At 38.3% G+C, this 23,625-nt stretch overlaps 2 protein-coding genes across 4 annotated transcripts; one reads left to right on the top strand and one right to left on the bottom strand.

The window, feature by feature from the left end:
* Positions 1 to 2,489: 2,489 nt before the first annotated feature.
* ptrh1 (peptidyl-tRNA hydrolase 1 homolog) lies at positions 2,490 to 10,009 on the bottom strand. Of its 2 annotated transcripts, XM_053610719.1 has the most exons (6): positions 9,928 to 10,009; positions 9,469 to 9,637; positions 7,736 to 7,955; positions 7,486 to 7,585; positions 4,716 to 4,761; positions 2,491 to 4,623 (listed from the first exon to the last, which is right to left on the bottom strand). In XM_053610719.1, the coding sequence occupies exons 2-6, from the start codon at positions 9,592 to 9,594 to the stop codon at positions 4,348 to 4,350; spliced, it is 768 nt and encodes a 255-aa protein (XP_053466694.1). In that variant the 5' UTR covers positions 9,595 to 9,637; positions 9,928 to 10,009; the 3' UTR covers positions 2,491 to 4,347. The 2 variants fall into 2 exon arrangements, with proteins under 2 accessions (XP_053466693.1, XP_053466694.1); XM_053610718.1 differs by having other exon boundaries at positions 2,490 to 4,623; positions 9,469 to 9,983.
* A 548-nt stretch (positions 10,010 to 10,557) lies between these two features.
* On the top strand, positions 10,558 to 22,032 carry LOC128599116 (selenocysteine insertion sequence-binding protein 2). Of its 2 annotated transcripts, none has more exons than XM_053610515.1 (18): positions 10,558 to 10,897; positions 11,320 to 11,402; positions 11,489 to 11,687; positions 11,896 to 11,968; positions 12,076 to 12,278; positions 12,395 to 12,485; positions 12,568 to 12,692; positions 13,700 to 13,840; positions 14,002 to 14,085; positions 14,159 to 14,269; positions 15,911 to 16,034; positions 16,231 to 16,397; positions 16,498 to 16,648; positions 16,793 to 16,937; positions 17,074 to 17,294; positions 17,779 to 17,933; positions 19,687 to 19,855; positions 20,206 to 22,032. In XM_053610515.1, exons 2-18 carry the CDS (start codon positions 11,356 to 11,358, stop codon positions 20,331 to 20,333), a joined length of 2,334 nt encoding a protein of 777 aa, XP_053466490.1. In that variant the 5' UTR covers positions 10,558 to 10,897; positions 11,320 to 11,355; the 3' UTR covers positions 20,334 to 22,032. The 2 variants fall into 2 exon arrangements, with proteins under 2 accessions (XP_053466490.1, XP_053466489.1); XM_053610514.1 differs by having other exon boundaries at positions 10,558 to 10,930.
* Positions 22,033 to 23,625: the final 1,593 nt, after the last annotated feature.

Below are 23,625 nucleotides of genomic sequence, written 5' to 3'. Positions count from 1 at the left end.
TAATGCAGTTTCTCTAAGTTACGGCAGAGACTCGGCGCTTGTATCTATGACTAAGAAGACGAAGGTGAAAGCATTGATGGTGGTATTAACATGAAAGCTGAAGCTTTGGAACCTGATCCATTTCAGCAGTATATACAGATGAGTATTTGAGGGAGCTGGACAGATTAAAAGACTAAAGCGCTGCTGCACTCTCTTTAGGAAAAGATTAATTCCCACTGGCATTATCAGCAGGTAATCAAACAGCACTGTGTGTAATATGGGAAAGGAAAAAAAGTATTAAAATTTTTTTTATATAAAGATTATGCAAGTTGGCCAGGGTGGATTTTTCTTTAAATCTTTAAGTTTTCTGTATTAACTACTACATGACATTCAGAATGACCCGGATAACGGAAACCTCCAGAGAAACAATGTGTAAGGTATTAAAAATTTATATAAGAACAACGGTGATTTATACAGGGGTTTTTTCCCTTCATCTTATCTAAGAGAACTTACAATGTGTTACAATGGCTTAGATGCATTGAATAAACACCAAAGTTATTGCTGTTATTCAAATTGCCAATTACTGCTAGCAGATGATAGTGAATCCATAATGAATACATAAATGAGCCATAAAACCTTTTCTCTGCATGGCCATCCAGGCCTAACACACAGTATGTTTTTCCTGCTGTTATTTCCTGATACTTCTATATACCGGTCCCCTCATACACACTCATACATGTTCTGCACATCCCCTCAGAAACAAAACACATGTGGAATGTACTGAGTAAAAAGTTGTTTTTAAATGCACAAAAGAATGTGTACTTCCATTTTACAATTTAATTTTAAAAAACCTGAAAATTTAAAAAATAATAATAATTGTTTATGTGTCAACAAGACAACAATCTAAATCAAAAAATCAAAATCAACAGAAAAATAGTGTTTCAGCAAAGAACCAAAATCAAGTCAAAGTTCTACTTCCTTATATTGTGGACCACCAGGGCGGTTTAATTTGGAACTAGTGGAGTATTCTGCCATTTGCTTATTTAACTGTCCCAGTACCAATAACAAAGTCGTCACCTTGTGAAACCATGTGAATAGATTATGAACAATCTGTTCATCTCTCATCTTGCTGAGTAGTTGAGGAAGTGGAGGATACAAAAGGGCTGGATGCAGTTATAAAGGCAAAGGGTGGGCATACAAATGATTTAAACAACATGACCAACTATGACCAAATGATCCTTTGCTGTTAAAATATCCTCCACTCTTCATGGAAAGGCTTTCCACTAGATATTGGAGAGTGGCTGTGGGATTTGTGTTCATTCAGCTACAAGTGCATTAGTGAGGTCAGGCACTGATGTAGGGTGAGGAGGCCTGGGGTGCAGTCAGTGTTGCATTGTCATGCTGAAACAGGTTCGTGCCTCTTAGTTCCAGTGGAGGGAAATTGTAATGCTACAGTATACAAACACATTCTAGATAGTTGTGTGCTTCCAGCTTTGTGGCAACAGTCTGGAGAAGAACCACATATGGGTGTAATTTCCACATACTTTTGGCCCTATAGTGTATTTATCAACACATTTTTTTCTACTATTTGTTAATTGTAATAATAAAGAAGCACCTGTGAATCGCAGCATGCTAAATGTATGTTTTGTTTGTCTTTTTTTCATTTTGTCCTAAGACACAGATTCCCAACCCTGGTCCCAGAATATCCCAGTCCTGAAAATTTGAGTGTTTTCTCTACTCCTAATACAAATGACTCAACTAATCAGCTAATTCACAGCCTTTCCTGAGTTGAACTGAGAGTGTTAGAGCAGGGAAAACACTAAAATGTGCATGACAAGGGGTTCTCCAGGACCAGGGTTAGGACCAGGCTTGTCATGCACTTAGTAGAAGCACCTTTAGATTTTATCACAGCATCCAATCTTTTTGCGTAAGAGTCAGTCAGTTTAACCCATCTTGATTTAGCAGTTATTTGTCATTCGTCATTTGCAAAAGCATTCTAACTCTGTCAAATTGGCCGGGTATCTCCTGTGCACAGCCCTCTTCAGGTCACCCCACAGAGTTTTGACTGGATTTACGTCTGGACTTTGGCTGGACTCATTCCAAAACCTTGAACTTGTTTTGGTGAAGCCATTCCTTTGTTGATCTGGAGGTTTGCTTTGGGTCGTTGTCATGCTGAAAGGTGAAATTCCATTTCATCTTAAGAGTTTTAGCAGAAGCCTTAAGGTTTTGCGCCAAAATTGACTGGTTTTTGGAGCTATTCATTATTCCCGCCACACTGATTAAAGCCCCAGTTCCAGCTGAAGAAAAGCAGCCGCAAAGTATGATGCTGCCACCACCGTGCTTCCCCATGGGGATGATGTTCTTTTGGGATGTGCTGTGTTTTTTGTGCCAAACATATCTTTTGGTATTATGGCCAAAAAGTTCAACTTTGGTCTCATCACACCATAAAACATTATCCCACATTTTTGGGAGATTGGATGTATTTTTATTGATTTTTTTTTATTATAAAAGGCTTCTGTCTTGCTACCCTACCCCACAACCCAGAGATATGAAGAATTCAGGAGATTGTTGTCACATGTAGGGATCAACCAGTACTTGCCACAAATTGCAGCAATTCTTTTAATGGTGCTATAGGCCTCTTGGCTGCCTCCATGAACAGTTTTCTCATGATCTTCTCATCAATCTTAGAGGGATGTCCTGTTCTTAGTACTGTCATGCCATATTTTCTCCACTTGTTGATTATTGTATTCACAGTTTCATGGTATATCCAATGGCTTGGAGAAATTTGTGTAACCCTTTCCTGATCTTTTTCAACAGTAATGAGATCCTGTACCTGCTTTGTAAGCTTGTTCTGGCCCATGGCTTTTCCAGTTGGATGTTACCAAGAAGATGTCAGGAAAATCCTATAGGAACAGCTGTACTTTATTTAAGGTTAATGAGTCACTTTAATTGATCACAGGTGAATACTAATTAGTATTTAACATGAGTTTGAATGTGATTGGCTGATACAGAACACTGAGACATTCCCAATTATAAAACAGTGTGCACACTTCTACAAGCTGGGTATTGGGAGTTCTTTGTTTTTCTTTTTTCCCCCAAACATTTCTGGGTGTTTGTCACTTTGTTTCTTTTCTTTTCTTTTTTTTTTTTTTACATCATCACCATTTTTCAAAAACCTGCCATTTTTAACAAAGGTGTGTAGACTTTTTATATCCACTGTATGTACAACCCTACAGAGTATTTCTCTATCAGAAAGGGTCCCAAGGAGAACCCCATTTACAACACCAAGACTCCTTAACCATAAAAAGAACCCGTAAAGATCACTTAAGTATATTATTTCTATATCATTGATGCAAGTGAACCTTCTTAAAAGTTTGTATCATTCTTTATTTGTCAGTCTGAGTACTGAGTACTAGTATTTATTCCATCCCTCACATTTCGACATGTTCTTCTTCGTACAGCTATCGCTCACTTGTTTCAGATGGTAGAACTGGTGTCTTGCAGCACTTGTCACTGTTGGTTCACTGTCAGTTCCTTTATCAGCTCTACACTCAAATTGTATTCACTCTCATTTTGTTATTCACTTTGGATAAAATTACTGCCAAATAAATAATGCCATTGTAAAATATACCACTCTGGACAAACCTTAAAATACAGCAGAGGCTTTATTGAAACCGTATACAGCAAACATACAGTTTCAATCCGGTCAGCCAAATAAATTAAGAATCTGTGTTCTAAATTATAAAAAAAAAAAACAATAAAAAAAAAAAACACAGCAATTGAATGGAAAGATTTGAAAATAAGGGCTAGTCTCTCTTATTCCACTTGTGGTAAATATAGACAAATAAAGTCAGGGCCAAACACTTGGCTATTCACAAAATGTGCTAATGATATATAATTCTTCACTAGCAAGATATACAGCACTGAAACCATGTCTAATTTGGGGGTTAAAAGCCAATAAATGAATACATTTAAGAAGAGTTGAGTTATTGGTCTACTAAACTGATTTTTTGGTACAGCTCACTTGGCATTGGACTGAGTACTGACTGAATGTAATGAGTCCTGTTGCCTAAAACCAGTTTGACACCCCTGGTATAACTAATACAAATTTTTAAATTTATTAAAAAAAAAAAAAAAAAAATCTATTTTTAATAACTGCATTATTATCGTCAGAACCCTAAAATAAGTTATATTGTTCTCAGGAATGAGGAATTTATCTGTACGTGTTCATTATACTACCCCCCCCCCCCTCCAAACACACACACTTCTCACCCTGCTGTATGTCCACTTAAAACAGAATAGTCATTTATTCAATTTTACAATACAAACACCCCCATTCAGCAGAGTCATGAGTTTATAATCGTTAGCTTATTGGCAGCTGAGGTCAGTTCTGTGTGACTTTTCCTCAGGTTCCTGCACTGCGGAAGGTGTCCTCTCTTTCCTCTTTTGTGTTGCTCTCCTGCCCCCTGCTGGAGTTACTTTGAATTTTTGCTCTGTGATTTGCGCCAATAAAAGTTCCACACTTTGCTCCATTACAGAGCTTAAAATGGTCTGCTCTTCCTTAGAGAACCGCCCCAAAACATGTCTGTCCACTGTTGTGTTTCCTGAGGGTCGCCCGATACCAACTCGTAGCCGTGGCATAACCTGGCACAAGTTAGAACACAGTAGGAAAACTTCAGAGTGACCTTTGGTATTTTTTTTTCTGATATTGGTTGTCAAATAAATCTGAGACTTACATCAGTATGAAGGCAGTCGATACAGGACCGGACACCGTTGTGACCCCTGTCAATAAAACAATAAGAGAAGCTCAAGTGTGACTGCAGGTACAATCATATTTTATTGTATAATCAGCACCTGACTCACAGATACCATTAGGATGATTAAAGACCACTAGCTTAGTGCTAACACACTAAATGTGTGCATGAGACTATTTAGAAATAAAAAATTAAAAATCCCCACTCCCACATGCTCCTGAAGGAATTCTGACCTGCTCCCTGCTCCCACAGTTACTATTTCTGATTGTACCAGCCATTGATAGTCTCTAATAAATGTAGTCAGTTCTAGTACTCAAAATATAAAGAAATAAATAATTTATCTGTATGTGTGCAGGGAAATCTTACACTTTGAAGATTAGTAGCTGAAAATGACAAGTTACTTCTGGAATGACAGTGTATTGAGTGAACAACCCATTTATGAAAGAATGTCAGTCTTTGCAGCTGTTTTATCACTAAAGAACTAAAGAGAGAGGTGAGTGGAGGTGTTTACTATAATCCAGTGATCTGCACTGATTGGAAAAGGGAAGCTCCGATCATCTAGGACTATGTTAACATGCATGTCAAATTCCGTGTAACGTCTATATTCAGGTTGCAGCCATATTCTGAATACGATGTTTAAATGCGTACAGGCATCACAATATTCCTGTATACATGGTTGTTGTAAGTATGTCTGCGTTGCCATTCCTAAATACCGAGCCTACAGATAAGCACGTTTTAGCACCCACAATGCGTTGTGGACTCAACATGCGGATATATTCTCCTTTCAGTGGATTTTCTGAATAAGGTGTTTACATGCAACAAAGTTCCAATTAAAACAGGGATATTCCAGGGGTGGGAATCATAATTTGGAGAATATTGTCTTAATCTGAATCGGGCGATCGGATTGTGGCGTTTACGTGACCCAATACTAATCAGAATAGTGCCAAATTCAGATATCAGAGTATTGATGTGCCTGTAAACGTAGTCTATGTCAAGACTTCCTATTAACCTTCACTATTACACATTATCAAAAATAATGTAGCTTTTATATTTGATATGATATAATCAGGTTTATTGTATGTCTATGAATTAAAAAAAGAATAATATGACTAAATCCATGAATAAAAGTTTCTAATCATTTTAGTGTACTACCCTAAAGGCTAACTCAGATCATTAAAAAGAACTGTTCTGCACTAACAACAGCACAAATATGCAATTCAGAGAGAGAGAGAGAGAGAGAGAGAGAGAGAGAGAGAGAGACACAGACAGACAGACTCTGGAAACTATTAGAGGATTAACAGTGGGATGCCTCATGATAATGAGTGTAAACTGCAAACAGGTGAGAATGTAACAGGTAACCATGGTGACAGCTGGGTATTTGGGTCTTGATGCAATCTAGTGGTGAATGTCGGGATTGCTATGTTCAGATGTGAAGGTACGTTCAAGCTATGCGTTCCTACTACTGGTTGTCATAGTAACATTTAATCAGTGGAACTAGTATTCCACTTTTGACAGTAAACCAGTTTTCTTGCCGCTAAAATGAAACATTCTGGAGGGAGAGTGTTTGTATATAAAATTCACCAGGGTATATATGTATCATATCCTACAAGATGAAGGAGAAGCAGTGTGGGCTCTTTGCCACGGTGGCCATCTATATGCAGCGACAGCCCAAGCACTGCATCCACAAAACAATTCGGACTCGCAGGCAGCATGGCGGATCACGTGTGCTCTACTGTCTTCACTCTCATTAGTCTTCGCTGCACTAAGTTGCTCCAAATTTGCATAAATGTTTCTCAACTTTGGTGCGTCACTGGACATGCCCACATCCAGTCGCAAGTGGTCGCTGTTGCTCATGTCGCCAGCTCTCATTGAAAATGAATGGAATCCGGTCGCTTTGTCGCTGCAGGTGTGAATGTAGCTTGACATGTACACGTAGGATGATGAGGTTAACTGTTATACAGTATATTACTATAAATCTTTTCTATACTGTATTTTGTTAATACATATGTAAACTCTTTCTGAAACCCTATGTTTTTAGCATGTTTGGTTATACAAACAATAGACTAATCTTAAATACTATAAAATTAGAAAATGAAATTAAATCATATCTGTAAATGAATAGAAAAACGTGTTGGGGTACATTTTAATGAAAATAACTAGGGTCGGAAAGGGTCTGGATCTGAAAACGACACACATTGGTCTCACAAAAGATGCACTTTCCATGAAAGAAAACTTTTAATGGCCTTCTCAGGCTCCTGTACCATTCGCATTAACCCATCTGGAATGATCTGCAGTGATAATACCGGCATATGCCATTTAATCTTGGATTTGTTTAAGGGCCCAAGTTTAATAGGTGTTTGTTTACTTCTATGTAAAGTATAGGGTGTCCAAAAATCTCCATACATAGGGGAAATTAACATTTTTAAAATAATGTACATACATAGTTTATATTATTATAATTATTCTTTCCAGATAGCCTTTAAGCACACCTTTGACAAATGAAGAACGTATTGAATTCGTTCTCGTGGCTGGATCGGGAAGCTGTCGCAAGATTGCGATGGATTTTAACAGGAAACATGGTGAGCACATCACACACGACACCGCTGCCAAACTTATTAACAAATTCAAAAAGACCGGAAGTGATGCGGACATCCGCTGACGCAGGCATGACCGACGTGGTGCTGGTATACACAGTCCCCCATGTATGGAGACTTCTGGGACACCATGTATTTAAAACAAACGTGTTTCTGACCTTGCACTTCCTCCATGTTTGATGGCAAGCTTCCCAAGTGGTTTGTCAAGTTCATCATGTACCAAGATGATGTGCTCGGGTCGAACAGAGAATTTGCTTGCTGAAAAGCAATAATCAAGAGATAATGCACAGATGTTTGGCTGTGCTATGTAAACATTCGTTCTGCAATACAGTGATGCCCTCATAAATTTAAATTGTGAATATTAAATATATTCTTTAATAATTCATGTATGAGACAGCTCTCACTCACCTGCCTTCGCCACACTCACACCGTTCACATTCATGAGCAGTTTTGGCCGGAGAAGCACAAGTTGTGTGTCCTGATAAACTGAAACAATGACCTCTCCTGACAGGTGTCTGTCTGATTTCCACTGATCAGACACTCCCAGACGCTCTGCCAGTGCTGCGATCACGGCCATGCCGACGCTGTGCCGTGAGCCGGTCATACCGGGGTTACCGAGCCCTACCACCTGAAAACATAAGATACACAGATCAGATCAGTGAGGTCCTCCATGATAGCTTTACTCAGCTCTGAACTGTTCATCAGTCTGGTCTCAGTAAAAGAAGGAATAGATTAAATACGAAATAAAACATGACAGGGCGTTCTGTTATAGGACAAGCAATCACGGATGGGGTAGCGTGATGGTGCCAACTTTAAGGTCATTTTCCCCACCCGAAGTGTTTTATTCCTCTTACACCAAAACAATTTGGCAACAACTAACTTTTTAACTTACCAGTGATTTATTTGTCATATTTTTGACCTGTTTATAGTTAGTTCCTGTTATCACTTATACTATAGCAGTTATACACAGTCATCCCCTCACTAAACCTCTTTGTTTCTCTTTCTTGATGTTAATAAGACCAAAAAAACAGATTGTCATGTTACAGAGAAACCGGATGATATAAACTCCTATCCCGTGATCGTAAAAACTTCCTGACTGTTACAAAGTGCTGACACTGGAGATTCCTTTCCTTAAACGTTACATAAGTGTCTCCTAACATAACACGTCATCAGAGCAGTAATTACATGCTTTCCTTCGTTAAACAAAATGTGTGTAAATCTGTTTATTATTAGTCTTAGATTATAAGTTCCTGTCTATGATTCGTAACAAAGGAAACAATAACATAACAGAACAGGCAAATGAATATAAACTTATCGTTTATGTTACAGCCGTACTACTGTCAGAGCATCAGGCACCGCCATAGTTCATTACGTTTCAAGTGATCCCAGGTCAGAGACTTTATTTATTCAATAATACCAAACATTTTGGAGAATTAATACATTTGTTTACTTACTTTTAAGATATGGTGAACCTGTAGTACATTTTGTTTACAACAGAGTTGAACCTGTTTGGAGCCGTGTTTCAAACGTTAATCATATTTATCATTTAGGATTATTTAGGTCTGTTCAGTCATACTATTCCTTCATTCAAATTTTGTTCGAGACATATGGAAGTGTGAACTCGAACACACCTCTACAGCTCAGTAGTGCTGTGGTATTTAAAAACACACACACACACACACACAATAGAAACCATCACAGAAATTCTAATGGTTTCCACTACAAATACCATTACAACCCATCAGCTAACCATTAAAACCATTATCATTACTGGTATCCACTGGACATAACATGCCTCCAATTGAAGGCAACAGATTACCAGTAGAGACGCTCAGGGACCATTACAGTTTCCATTAAAACCAATACAATTCCCATTATAACCATTGCAACCAATAAAATTCCCATTATAACCATTAAAACCAATACAATTCCCATTATAGCCATTAAAACCAATACAATTCCCATTAAAAACAATACAACTCCCATTATAACCATTACAACCAATACAATTCCCATTATAACCATTACAACGAATATAATTCCCATTATAACCATTAAAACCAATACAATTCCCATTATAACCATTCTATATGGGTTTCTGCTACTTTACTCAGCAGGGAATGTAGAAAACAGATACCTACCAGTTTCTTCCTCCTGGAAGTGCTGGCTGTTGTTTCACTGGACATCTTCTCACAGTGTAAAGTACCTAAAGGGCCCAAAAGCACTCGACTGACCAGCTGAGTTATGATCCGCCTCATAAGTGACATGGGGAAGCTGATGAAGTGTGACACACAGGTCCAGAGTGTGAGTCTACTCATTGATGTAAAGCAAAGATCAGGAGATTACCTTCAGTTACATCAGCAGCTGTTACACTGTTAACAAATACAGCTTCATAACACCATGTGAGTCCACACATTCATAATCAGACAAAATGTTCCTTTTCTAGTAAAAAGAAGAAAAAAAAGCCACATGTAAAGAACGTGACAGAGGTTAATATGACCGGAAAACAGTGGTTGCCAGATATCACACATTAAAATACCCTAACACTGTAAGCAAGCATTTCACCTACATTTGAATGTTTATGAAGATTTCCACCTTACCGTTCGTCACTTCCGTCAACCTCGTGTCTCTTTGTACTGCATTTTCTCTTGTTCAAAGCTCCGCATTAAAGCTGTAACACAGACACTATAATTCTTTTCTCGAGACTTGGCAACTTCACACAGTACGCCATCAGACAGATCACGAAGAAAAGCAGCTGGGAGACGCTGAACCTGATACCGCCCTCTAGTGGTGGCGCTTAAACATTACAATACACAATACAATGAGAAAGTAAAGTCAATTAAAAAAGTAGTCACTTAGTAAAGTAAGTAGGTAAATAAATAAAGCAAGTAAATAAGTAAGTAAAGTAAATACAGTGGAAATAAGTAGTCTACACACCCCTGTAAAAATAGCAGGTTATTGTGATGTAAAATATCAAAGCAAGATAAATCATATCAGATATTTTTCCTCCTTTAATGGTATATATCACCCAACAAAATTCAAGTGAAAAACCAACAGGAAAGAGTTCCATCTTTGGCTAACGTTTTATTTTATTTACTTACTGTGAATTAAAACTAGTTTAACTTGACATTTGTGTTTATTATTATTGTTGTTTATTGTATTATCTCTCTATTTTAAGCGAATTATTTAATTTTATTAGTTGTTTGATATTTTAAAAAGTCGTTTTACATCCTTGTCTCTTCCCCCATTAATTTTCACTGAACCTGGTGCCTATTTATTAATTTATTTGTTAGTTTGTTTAATGGTTAATTATTTTAATTACTATTTTAACATTATTCTTTTTTTTGCATTCTTGCATCCTATATATATATAGGCTATATATAGTTGATTTATTGTACACAGTAGAACGTGTGTAAATTCAGCATTAGCCACTTCCGGTATTTGTACTTTTTCAAAATACGGGTTCAACAGATGGTGGTGTTGTTTGTCTGCTGAAGTTTGACCTGACTAGACAGATAGTTGTAACTGCTCTTACCGGATATTTATCGTTAATATACTGCGGTCAGATATGTAAGTCAGAATCCAGCCTGTTAAAAGACAAATGTAAGTCTGACATTGTGTTTGTAGCTCGCTAACTGCAGACTGAGAGATGGCGCAGTACTCAGATTAAATGATTTTCTTTAGCGTGTTAGCTAACCAGGCTACCGTGTCTGTGTTTCTCAGTCAGACAGACAGGTTTTAGCTCACAACTGCAAGTCTAGCTAAATATTTGACATGCATATTAAAGATAATAGCAGCCAGCTAGTCACGTGAACCAGCTGGCTGTCTTGCCAGGTAACTTGTGTTAAGGTGTTACTCAGCTTGTTTTCAGTGTGGGAAACAAGGATAGGAGAATAATAAATAAATAAATTGAGTGACACTCGAGCAAACATGTGCAGTCTGTTGTGATTGCAGATGATAACCTTTGACCTTCTCCTCCTTCTCTTCCCAAGCCTGATAACGCCTGTGGATCAGAAACATTCAAGACTATGACCGACCCAACACAAACAATCAAAATGCAGGAAAGCGTGAGAAGGTGTGTATTTTGTCCTGAATATATTATTATTATCTGGCACGAATGAACATTCAGATGTCTGACTTTTTCCACGGTTTGTGTTTCAGACCCTTATCACGAGATCGACAGAGCTGGTCGTCTACTGAAAACTGGTTTGACAGAAGACGGCAGCCAGGAAGAACAGACAGTCGAGGTTACAGCGGACCAAAGGGACTCGTTTCCAGTAGCTTCCAGCATCCAGGAGGGAGCAGGAGTCTCCACAATGACCCCACCCAAAAGGGAGCCACATCAGAGCACATTGGAAAGGTGCGTTTCGGTCCGTAGCTCCTCTTCAGTCGCTGTAAATGTTGTGCATGACTTAATACTCAGCTCAGAATAATGTCCTTGTGCTCAATAGCATGTTTTCAGTTTATTCAACAACAAAAAAATGTGATGCAACCAACAATCCTTAAAGGATATGATTTAGCTTTTCTTTCACTTTGGCATTTCTTGTTTGAATGTTTTAATCTCACAGCGATCAACGCAAAAATCTGAACCGCACAATAAAAGAAGAATAAACGGAAGATCATCAGGCACAACCAGAGGAGGTAATGTATTAAAGGAGGACACCCAGGAATACATGAGGTCCTAGACAAACTAAATAATCTCTACCACACTCCTTTCTGTTTTTCTTTCTTTCTTTTTTTTTTTTAAGGTTATAGAGGTACCAGACCTGCTCTGAAATCCGAAGAGAGACTCACGTCTCAAGAGGTTGCGAAAAGTAGCACGTTTGAAGTGAAACTGTCTGATTTTCCTGAGCTGAGTGACTTCAAGCCACTCGCAAGCCCTGAAGCTCGACTGTGTTGGGGTTCAGACAAATCGTCAGCTCTTCGTGATTCACCAGCAGCCACCGTTAAGGTGCAATGGCAGGCAAAAAAGATTCACAGGAACAGAAGACATACCGTGTTCCTGGTACTTATACGGTTAAATGAAAAGCTCAGAGTAAAATCTGATCTTGTGTTGATATTCTTTAGGAGACGTCAGGACATAAAGGACCAAAACAGAAACCAATACAGCACGTCACCTCAACAGAAAAGACTCCGCAGAAATCGACTGCCACAGCAGGTCGAATTGACATTTTTATACCACTCTTTATTAGGGTGCTTATATGGAAGTGTGTGGTTGTGTAACATGTTACTTTATATAGGTGCAGTTACTGAGCATGTGTTACCAAACCCTTATGGATCACCAGCAACCTCCTGGGCTAGCATTGCCTCTCAGCCTCCTAAAGTCACGCAAAAGAGTCCTGCCACGCAAGACACATCCTCTCAGGTAAAGCGCACTTTTACCCATTAGTCTGTTTGCGAATTCTGAAAATAGACCCGCTTTAATCTTCCATTCACTGATGAGAGGTATGGTGATGGAAAGTGTTAAATGAAACATTTGCAAGTCCATTTAGAAAGCATGGGAATCAACCAAAGGAGACCTGGAGCTGGTGTTAAATAAATAAATAAATAAACAAACAGGTAAATATTATTAATGCATTAGATTTTTAAATATGATTACTATTTCAAAACATCAGTATTTTGTGAACATTGTCTGTATTTGCATACAGTCAAGGTCATAAGTTTACATACACCTTGTAGAATCTGCAAAATGTTACTAATTAAAAAAAAAGAGGTTTCATAAAAACTGCATTTAGGTTTTTTTATTTAGTACTGCCCAGAATAAGCTATTTCACAGATGTTTACATACAGTATAGACCACAAAACATAATACTAACTGAATTTACACAAATGAACCAGTTCGAAAGTTTACATACACTTGATTCTTCATACTGTGTGTCGTTACCTGGATGATCAATGACTGTTTTTATGTTTTGTGAGAGTTGTTCATGAGTCCCTTGTTTGTCCTGAGCAGTTAAACTGCCCACTGTTCTTCAGAAAAATCCTCCAGGTCCTGCACATTCTTTGCTTTTCCAGCATCTTCTCCATATTTGGCCCCTTTTCAACATGCACTGACACTCAGGAAGACAACTTTTGAACAGGGTGATCAGTGCAAATTATTTTTATTTTGTTCATTTTTTTTCTTCATTTAGTACTGCCCTTCAGAAGATATTTACATGTTTCCCAGAAGAGAAAATAATAACAACTTCCACCGATCATCCTGTTCAAAATTTTACCTCCATGACAAACATAAAAACAGCCGTTGATTATCCAGGTATCAACACTTTGTGTGTCCCAGTGGAGCTACAGCACACTGTCATTGTAGACACTGCAGGAAATGGATTAATAATTACAGGATAATATTAATCATTAGATTTGACGTTTTCTATCAAGGACGATGTGTGTCAGGGAGAAGGTGAACAAACTGCGAAGAAGAAAAGGAAGAAAAAGAAGAAATCTAAAGCAGTGTGTGAGAATGGAGAGCAGGAGATACACAATATGGCACTGATACAGCAGGAGCCTCCCAAGTTTGAGGTGAATAATTAGATCATTATCTCATGCATTTAACCTTATGTCACAAAAAGGCATGTATGTTTCATTGTTTTGTTATTTCATGCTTGACATGTTGGTTTTTTAGTGCGTTTGTTAGTGACACCAGTTCAACTTTAAACTTTGCTAATATAATTTTCCTTTAGGATGAAGAGGAGTTTCCGGATCTCTCTTTTGCTTCTGTTAATCCAAGCAAAGGACCGAGGCATTCGTCAAATACCGGAATACAGGTAATGCCTTTAAAGTAAGAAGACACTGACACGATGCTTTGTTTGGTCCTCACTTTTTGTCTCTGTTACACAGGAGAATACTGGGACACCTGAGAAAGATGGGTTGGTTCTGCAATCGGAGAATATAAACAAAAACAAAGCCGTTGACGCAAAGTCTGGGTCTGCTGTTTCAAAGAAAGTACAGGTTAGATGTGAATTTATTATTACTTGGTCCATTGTAGAAAGTATATTTGGAAAGATTTTCTAACACACAAGGTAGACAGGTCCATAAGTATTTGGACAGTGACACAATTTTCGTAATTTTGCCTCTGTACACTGCCACAGTTGATTTGAAATGAACATTCAACAAAAATATTGCATTAATTGTTTAGGAATTTCAGCCATTTTTTACAAAGTCCCTCCATTTTCACAGGCTCAGAAGTACAAACTGACAGAAATATTAATATAAGGATTATTTTTAATATTTTGATGCAAATCCTTTGCAGTCAATGACTGCCTGATTTCTCGAAACCATTGACATCACCAAATGTTGAATTTCCTCCCTTGAGATCCTTTACCAGGCCTTTACTGCAGCCGCCTTCAGTTGCTATATGTTTATGGGTCCCTGCCTTCATTTTTATCTTCAGTAAGTGAAAAGCATCCCCAATTGGGTTAAGGTCATCAGACATTTTTGAACATGTTGCTTTGCATCATGTTTTGGGTCATTATCCATATGTACTGTGAAGCACTGTCCTATCCTTTTGCAGCATTTGATTCAATCTGAGCTGAAAGTATATCTCTATACACTTCAGAATTCATCCTGCTACTTCTATCATCAGTCACATCATCAATAAACACCAGTGATCCAATTCCATTGACAGCCATACATGCCTATGCCTTAACACGTCCTCCACCATGTTTGACAAATGATGTGGCATGCTTTGAATCATGAGCCTTTCCTTTCCTTCTCCATACTCTTCTCTTCCCATTATTCTGGTACAATCCTGGTTTCATCTGTCCATGTTCAACACCTTGGCAGGCTTTTTTAGATGTTGTCTAGCAAAGTCTAATTTGGCCTTTCTGTTCTTGAGTGTTCTCAGTGGAAATAACGAGGAAACAGGCCACACCTGGGCATTAAACAGCTTATCAGTCAAGTGTCCAATTACTTTTGAGCCTGTGACTCAAAAATGGCGGTAATTACTAAATTGTTCATTCAATATTTTTGTTAAACCCCTTGAATTAAAGCTGAAAGTGTACACTTCAGTAACATATTAATTGCTTCATTTCAAATTCATTTTGGTGGTATACAGAGGCAAAATGACACAAATTGTGTCACTGTCCAAATACTTATGAACCTGACTGTATAACACTAAATCTAATGGGTTGATGCAATCTTTAGTAGTACATACAGAGACGCTCAAACGAATACAGAGTAAGCTAAAATAAAATATCCAGGGTGAAAAAAGAGAGAAAGAATCCATACAGCAATTCAGAGTAATCTGCTATTTGTTGAGATTTATTAATGACCATATGTTGGCAGAAATATACAGATTCAGTCTCTTGATTAACTTGATAAGCTATATGATTTGCGACTTATTATCTAACAACCCTAGTTCTCAAGAGGGGTCTGTGATTTTATTTTATTATTTTCTTACAGTGGGAGAAATCGCAACCCAGCATTGTCGGTTATTATATTTGTTATCTAGTACTTTTGGTTATTAGTCACTTTAATTGATTGGTTTAATCTAAACCTCAACAGCAAATAGGCTAACACACAATGTCAACTTAAATCTAATGAGCATTTATGTTAAGTGTTGTATTCATGTTATATTTATCTCATCACCAGCCAGTAGGTCAAAAGAAGAGCAAGGCACTTGTTCAGCTTGACCTAGGGGACATGCTGAAAGTTCTGGAGCAGAAACAACAGTCTCAAAAGTCCAGACAAGATGTTAAACCACTAACTCTTACAGGTATTTCGGTGAGGAGGGCCGTTTGGTTAGTTTAATTGAATTACTAGATTCATTTCCATAGCTCTTAGGTATATTATAAGTACTCGTGGAATACTCTTTCAATAATTTAGCGTTGATATTTATAATTAATAATTGATTAACTTTAATAATTTATTGTTATGCTTAAAGTTTGCTATTGCCCCCGTGTTAAATTCAGTAGGAGGAGCCCTACCAGTTGTCCACAAGGACCCAACAGCTCAAAAGAAGCATTCATGGCAGCAAGAGAGGATAGCACACAACCCTTTGGATTCCACCTGCCCTTTAGTGAAAAAGGGAAAACAGCGAGAGGTGCCTAAAGCTAAAAAGCCTACACCTCTTAAAAAAGTAAGTTATTTCTAGCTGTTTAATTATTTAATAGTCTAAAGGACCTGTAAAGTCTTTCGTATACTGTACCACACAATCCTGAATCGCATGCACTGCGCAGGTCATTTTAAAGGAGAGGGAAGAAAGGAAACAGAACCGCTTGCTAGAAGAAAGAGATCCGACACGAATGACTAGTGAAGCCAATCAAGAGCCACAAGCCAGTGAGAGTCTTTCTGAGAGCAATTCAGCGCAGTACTGTCCTGAACCAACAAGTAATCATGTCTTTATGTCCTATATACATACCCTTCTGTGCGTCTATTTCAAATCATCATCTAGATTTCAACCATTGCTATTCGTCTTAAAGGAATCATTAGGCGTAAGAGCATTGACGACCTATGGGTTCATTTTGATCTCAGGTGACCAGAGTGGTGCTGAGGAGGCTGATCAAACAGGTTCACCTGAAGACCCGAAGAACCTTGAAGAAGATAGCGCGCCATCTAAAAACTGGGATTCAAATTCCAACCCCAGTCGTCCGAAAATCCATAGCAGGAAATTCAGAGAGTAAGGGCTGAAAAATGAATTCTTCACAAATATCAGGTTAATGCATGAAACCCGGTGGTTATGTACTTATATAAAGGACAATCTGACCTAAATATCCAATCAGATATTTAAAAAAAAATCAATTTGACTTTGACAGCTACTGCAGCCAGATGCTAAGCAAGGACGTAGACGAGTGTGTGACTGTTCTGCTGAAGGAGCTGGTCAGGTTCCAGGACCGGCTTTACCAGAAGGATCCCATGAAGGCCAGGATGAAGAGGCGGCTGGTCATGGGTCTCAGGGAGGTGCTGAAACACCTAAAGCTCAGGAAAGTCAAGTGTGTCATCATCTCTCCCAACTGTGAACGTGTACAGTCTAAAGGTATTCGGACAAACAGACCTGTTTAGTGTGAGTGTGTATAGATTAGAACGTGATGTTCAGTTTGTGAACCTATTACTTCTCTTAAGATACCTTTACAATATATTCTCTGTCTGCTGCATCTGTAGGACATGTGAGATTAGAGCAACAATACATTTTAACAGATTTCCCTATACTGAATCCACACCTAATAATGGCAGTTGTCGGGGGCATCATTTAACTGGTATCACGTGATGGATGTATTGTTGCTCAGAATTATGTTATGTTCATGAGCTTATTAGATTTGACATGGATTCTCTTCCTAGTAGTCTAAATTTCAGATAACTGTCTGTGTAGTTTAACTAAATTTGCAGAATTAATAACATTTATCATTTGTGTTAATATTAATAACTGGGGGGAAAAATAAACCAGACAAATAAGCAAAGTAAATGGTTTTCCGTGTGTATGGATTCTAAAGACATTCACATTCGGTGTATTTCCTGTCCAGGTGGTCTCGATGAAGCTCTACACACAATCATTGATACATGTCTGGAACAAGATGTTCCTTTTGTCTTTGCCTTGTCAAGGAAGGCTTTGGGTCGCTGTGTGAACAAAGCCGTTCCCGTCAGTCTGGTGGGCATCTTCAACTACGATGGAGCACAGGTATGGGTGGTTATCTCCTGCTTCCATTTCAGTACAGTTCCACAATTGGAAGCCACGGTAGTCTCTTTCCTCTCTCCTCTATAATCAAACACTGTCAAGACTAAATGTAAGTATATTAATAAGTGTGCTACATTTTTCTGCAGCAGTATTACATTTAAGTGATCTGTGGAACATTCACATTCTTTATTACTCATGTTATATATACACTTTGTTAGGAACACCTGCTTGCAGTTATCCCATCAGCCAATCATGTGGCAGCAGCACAGTGCATACAATCATGCTGATACAGGTCAAGAGCTTCAGTTAATTTTCACATCAAACATCAGAATGGGGAAAAAGTGTGATCTCTGTGTCTTTGATTGTGGGATGGTTGTTGGTGCCAGAAGGGCACCAAAAAAAACATCGATTGAACGACAGTTCTGTGGGTGGAAACACCTGTTGATTTAAAAGAGGTCAGAGGAAAATGACCAGACTGGTTCGAGCTACCTGGAAAGGATATAGTAACTCAAATAAGCACTCTTTACAACCGTGGTGAGCAGAAAAACATCTCAGCGCGCACAAAACATCAAACCTTGAGGTGGATTTGCTGTAACAGCAGAAGACCACATCTGGTTCCACTCCTGTCAAAACAGTCAAAAACAAGAATCACCCAAACTGGACAGATGATGAAGATTGAAAAAAATCCAGTCTTCACCTGTCCAGTTTGGGTGAGCCCGTGCCCTTGATAGCCTCGGATTGTTGTTCTTGGCTGTCAGCTCAGAGCAGTCTGGTCATTCTCCTCTGATCTCTCTCATCAGCAAGGTGTATAAGCCTGCACACAGGATGTTTTTTGTTTTTCTCACCATTCTGTGTGATTTCTATAGACTGTTGTGTGTGGAAAATCCCAGGAGATCATCAGTTTCTGAAATACTCAAACCAGCCATTCTGGTACTAACAACCAATGCCCCGGTTAAAGTCACAGAGATCACACTTTTTCCCATCCTTATGTTTGATGTGAACGTTAACTGAAGCTCTTGACCTGTATCTGCATGGTTTTTTGCATTGTACTGCTGCTACATGATTGGCTGATTAGATAACTCTAATACAGGCATTCTTATTATAAGTGGATGGCGAGTGTGTATGTAGAAATGCTTAGACAAGTATTGGTCAATTGCTAAATCAAGCCTTAGGCCATGCAAATAATAGGCTGAATATTGTTATATTGTCCATTTATGTCTTTATAAAATATACATAGTTAGAAAAAAATTGCTCTTGCTGTTTAAACATGTTTATGAGAAGTGTAATGTAAATGGTCTCACAAAGTTTCAGAGTACTGAAGTGGTCTATAAATTAAATTGTTATGAGTCAATTGTTGGCACATATTTTAAATAGTAGATATTTCTGAGCTGATCACACGCTGCATTAGACAGAACAAGATCGGTTACCCATTGACTTGAACTGAGTTTCTAAGTCAGCTAAAGTAATAATGCTTGTTCCTCTCAGTTGCCTCTCAGTTAAATACATCAGTGTATTTAATGCACATTAAAGGTGTATTTAATGTATACACATTTCCCTATTTTGCTTCTCAAGCACTGCTATAGTGCATCCTGTAGTGTCCTTATGCTTCTCTAACACACCCGACTCAGCTCCTGAAGTAATGATCAATATTGGGGCAGGGAGAACAGTAAAATGGACACAGGACACACATAACTTGAGGGTCCCAGCAGGGAAAATATTGGGAAACTGTACAATATTTGTCTCATCACCCACACAGGACCATTACCACAAAATGATTGAGCTCACATCACAGGCAAGGAAAGCCTATGAGATGATGGTTTCCAACCTTGAGGAGAGTTTACAGAAGGAGCCGGGAGAGGAGAATGAGACACAGCAGCTAATGGAGCCACCATTAGACACCCCGGAGGCAGAAGAACCAGAATACAGTAAGATTTAGTCTTTTTAGATAGTCCTTGCTGCAGAACCAAAAGTCCAAGGACTGGAGCTGGACCTGCTCCAACTCCTCCTCTAACCTTAACCCCTAACCTGTATGAAACGATGAAATGCATCAAACATCGAACATCTCAACTATCGCACGTATCCAGCCTGAAACGCTCTGAGATGTCTCTTCACCTGGACTTTTGGATCGACTCCGCCCAGGTAGGACAAGTTAGATAAGGTCTGACTCCACCCCCTGAACTTGGTTCTGCAGCGAGGGGCACTTGAGTATTTTCTAAAAATATTTGTAAAAATATGTTTTTTTTCTTATAGTCCATGTCCTTGTGTATTGTTTTAGTTAAAGTTTGGAAGAAAATGCTGGAGAAAGACTACAACCACCAATTCCTGCCTTTCGAGGAGCAGTTCGCTTCAGTGACCATCAGCGCAGATTCAGACAACCATCTGCATGACCTTGGAGGAAGTTGATCATTCACTAATTGAATAAAGATTTGTGAATAAGGGGGTATAACGATACACAAAATTCTAATTTGATACAACGCGATACAGTGGTGTCTCATTATGAATCATGTATCAATACAACAAATGTAAGCATTGCGTTAATATGTGCCTTAGATTTCCATTTGATTCAAACATTCAACATTATTTGAAACATTATGTGAATAATGACAGTGGTTGTGTGATCCATGCAGATTCTCAGCAGCATATAATAAAACAAAAGCTGTGAATTAGAATGTAACAAAATGAACACGTGTCTAATTAAACATTAGCTGTTTGGTCAAGCTGTGAAGACTCCCAAGTGGGCGTGTCTGAACTTAAGCACTGGGTTTTTATTTATTATTTATTTTTAAAATCCTCGTCGTGTTTTCATTCCCCTTTTTTAACTTCTTATGCTATCAGTCAAAGGCGAGTAGCTCTCCGTAGCACTAGGCTAGACGTGTTTATGAATCCTGCATTCTCCACCACCGACACAGAAGGATGATGTCGAATGTGTTTGTAGTGAAAACAGTCCACATCTCCCTGTCCGTCAGCGTTGTAACTTACAGGGAAGCCAAAGTGCTCCTGTAAAACACTTGGGGGAAATTTTCACAGCCTTTGCTGCTTTTCTTGAAATAATATGCTAGTACGCAATTAAGTGTATTAGCTTGTGAAAAATAGTGTACTTAGGATAAGCACACTATTGATTTTAGATAAAGCGGAAGCAATTTTTTCAGAGGAGGGAGTGTGGGCTTAAGTAAAAAAAAATTATTACACCACATAATGTAAGCATTATTTTAGGAGAAATAGCCTACTTTTATTATGCAGCATGTTGAATGTATTTTTCAATACACAGACGTATCGATTCGAGAGACTTGTATCGAATTATATGATGCGACGCACCATATCGTTACACCCCTACTTGTGAATTAATTAAACATGATAACACTGATCACATGATCATGAATATTTTTGTCGATTTAAATGTTTACAAATTTGCACAAGAAAATATGAAAACCTGTCTTATAAGTTTAAATGAAGTATCACTGCCTCTAAATTAATGTAGCCGATGAGCAACTTGTTTTCAATTCCCATTAAAATATTTAGATAAAACAAGTTTAACATCTTTTTATTTCTCCTGAAGCACATTAATGTCATTGTAGGAATCTTGTTGATCTTGTATGAGTCTGGGTTTTTTTTCTTCTCTCTTTTCCTTCTCCAAATGTATAAATCAGCCATATGTGTAACCCAGGGTGCAATATATGTCTGCTGGACAGCATCTGGTCACTTTTGCACCGTGTTCTGTGCATCATCATCTGGTGGCACTGGCCAATAAATGTTCTATTACAATCCAAACCATGCTGTGAGTTCAGCTCATCTAAGAATAAACCAGTTGGTCTTAGATGGGTTACAGAAGTTGAAGCATATCAGTTGCTAATGTCAATGAAAAACAAGAAAGCACATGTCTAGTAGGCAAAGGAGCATTAAAACTGAACCACTGAGGTGTCTGGATGGATGACCCCAGGTTCTTTTTGCACTATAATGATAAAAGGTCAGAATTTGTGGCAAGTAGTATATCTGTATAACATCAAGAGAATCAGACCCTATCTCACTGATCAGGCTACACAGCTACTAGTCCAGGCTCTTGTCATATCAAAACTGGACTACAGCAACGCACTACTCTTGGGCCTCCGAGCCAGCTCCATCAAACCCCGTCAAATGATTCAGAATGCAGCAGCATGTCTTCAACCAGCCGAAAAGAACCCGTTTCACACCCCTCTTCATTTCCCTCCACTGGCTTCATGTAGCCGCCCGCATCAAATTCAAGGCCTTGATGCTCACATGCAAGACCTTGTCTGGAACAGCACACTGCTACCTCAACACTCTCCTTGAAGTTTATGTTCCCTCACGCAATCTGCGATCGGTTAACGACCGACGCTTAATAGTACCTACTCAATGTGGCTCAAGGTCCCTTTCCAGAACCTTCACACCAACCGTCCCTCAGTGGTGGAATGAACTTCCAACCTCAATCCGGACCAAGAATCTGTCACTATTTTCAAAAAACTGCTAAAGACCCACCTCCTCCATGAGCACTTACCTAACCCCTGAGATGCCAACCCCCACATTATTTAAAAAAATAAAAAATAACTCTGGCACTTACACCTCTACTCTGCACACTTTGCTTTTCGAGAACTCAATTATAAATCTTGTATGGTAGCACTGCTTGTATTGTTCTCCGCTTGATATATCGCCTTGCTTGTTTATGCTCATTTGTAATTCGCTTTGGATAAAAGCATCTGCTAAATGAATAAATGTAAATGTAAGTAGTAATGCTGCATTTGGCTGAAGGTTGTAACTTGTAATTTCTAAATTCTGACTCGCAAAAACAAACAAAACATTCCTTCAACCCGGATGGTCTACTCAACATCCGAGTTCAGCAAGTGACATCAAATTGACGTTGCTGCTTACAGCATGAACAGTAAACAAGGTAACAACTTTTACTTTCAACGAGTTATACTATGTATGCAAGTTATACTATGTATGCAAATGGGCACTTCCAAAGAAGATAACACTCCGTGTCACAAGGTTTCAGAAACATGGAAGTCTGTGTTTCATTCATTTCATTATTGATGTTTTTTTTTTTGGTGTAAAACTGCAGTGCAATTATTTCTGTATTGCACACCATTCTTGCACATCTAACACCTTGTAGAATCCATACACTGGTGAATTCGTGCTGTTCTGAGTCACAAAATGCACTAGATAGGTGTGTCATTATTTACAAAATCATTATTATTATTGGCTGTAGCAAAGATATTTCCACACTGTAAAAAGTATTGAAGTCTATATTATCCTTACATGAACCTCTAGCACCTTTTCCAGTATAACAAGCAAAACCTGAACAACAGAGTGGCTGCTTATTAAAACTGGTTATGGATATAATATACAATAACATTGTATTAGCTGGGATGGAAATAATTAATTGGCTGGAAAAAATGTTGTACTCACATTTCTCTGCAAAACTTTCATTCTTTCATGGTAGTGAAGACCATACTACAAAATTTAAGCCTATGCATTTTCATAGATTTATTATGTATTTGCACTTAAAGGCACGCTGTGGACAAGCGTTAAGCTACCAGAAAGAGGAAACATAAGTATTAAGTATCTGATGCAATAAGAGAGCAAACTCACAAAGCAACTCAGTCACGAATTAAGGAATGGGTATGCTTGAAGTGTTTTTCCTCTTATATGTTTTATCAGTTACATATGTCATATGTTGTATCAG

This window comes from Ictalurus furcatus, chromosome 22 (genome assembly GCF_023375685.1).
Source record: "Ictalurus furcatus strain D&B chromosome 22, Billie_1.0, whole genome shotgun sequence".
Taxonomy (NCBI): Eukaryota; Metazoa; Chordata; class Actinopteri; order Siluriformes; family Ictaluridae; genus Ictalurus; species Ictalurus furcatus.
Note: the sequence above shows the minus strand (reverse complement) of the source record. Positions and strands in the feature narration are given on the sequence as shown.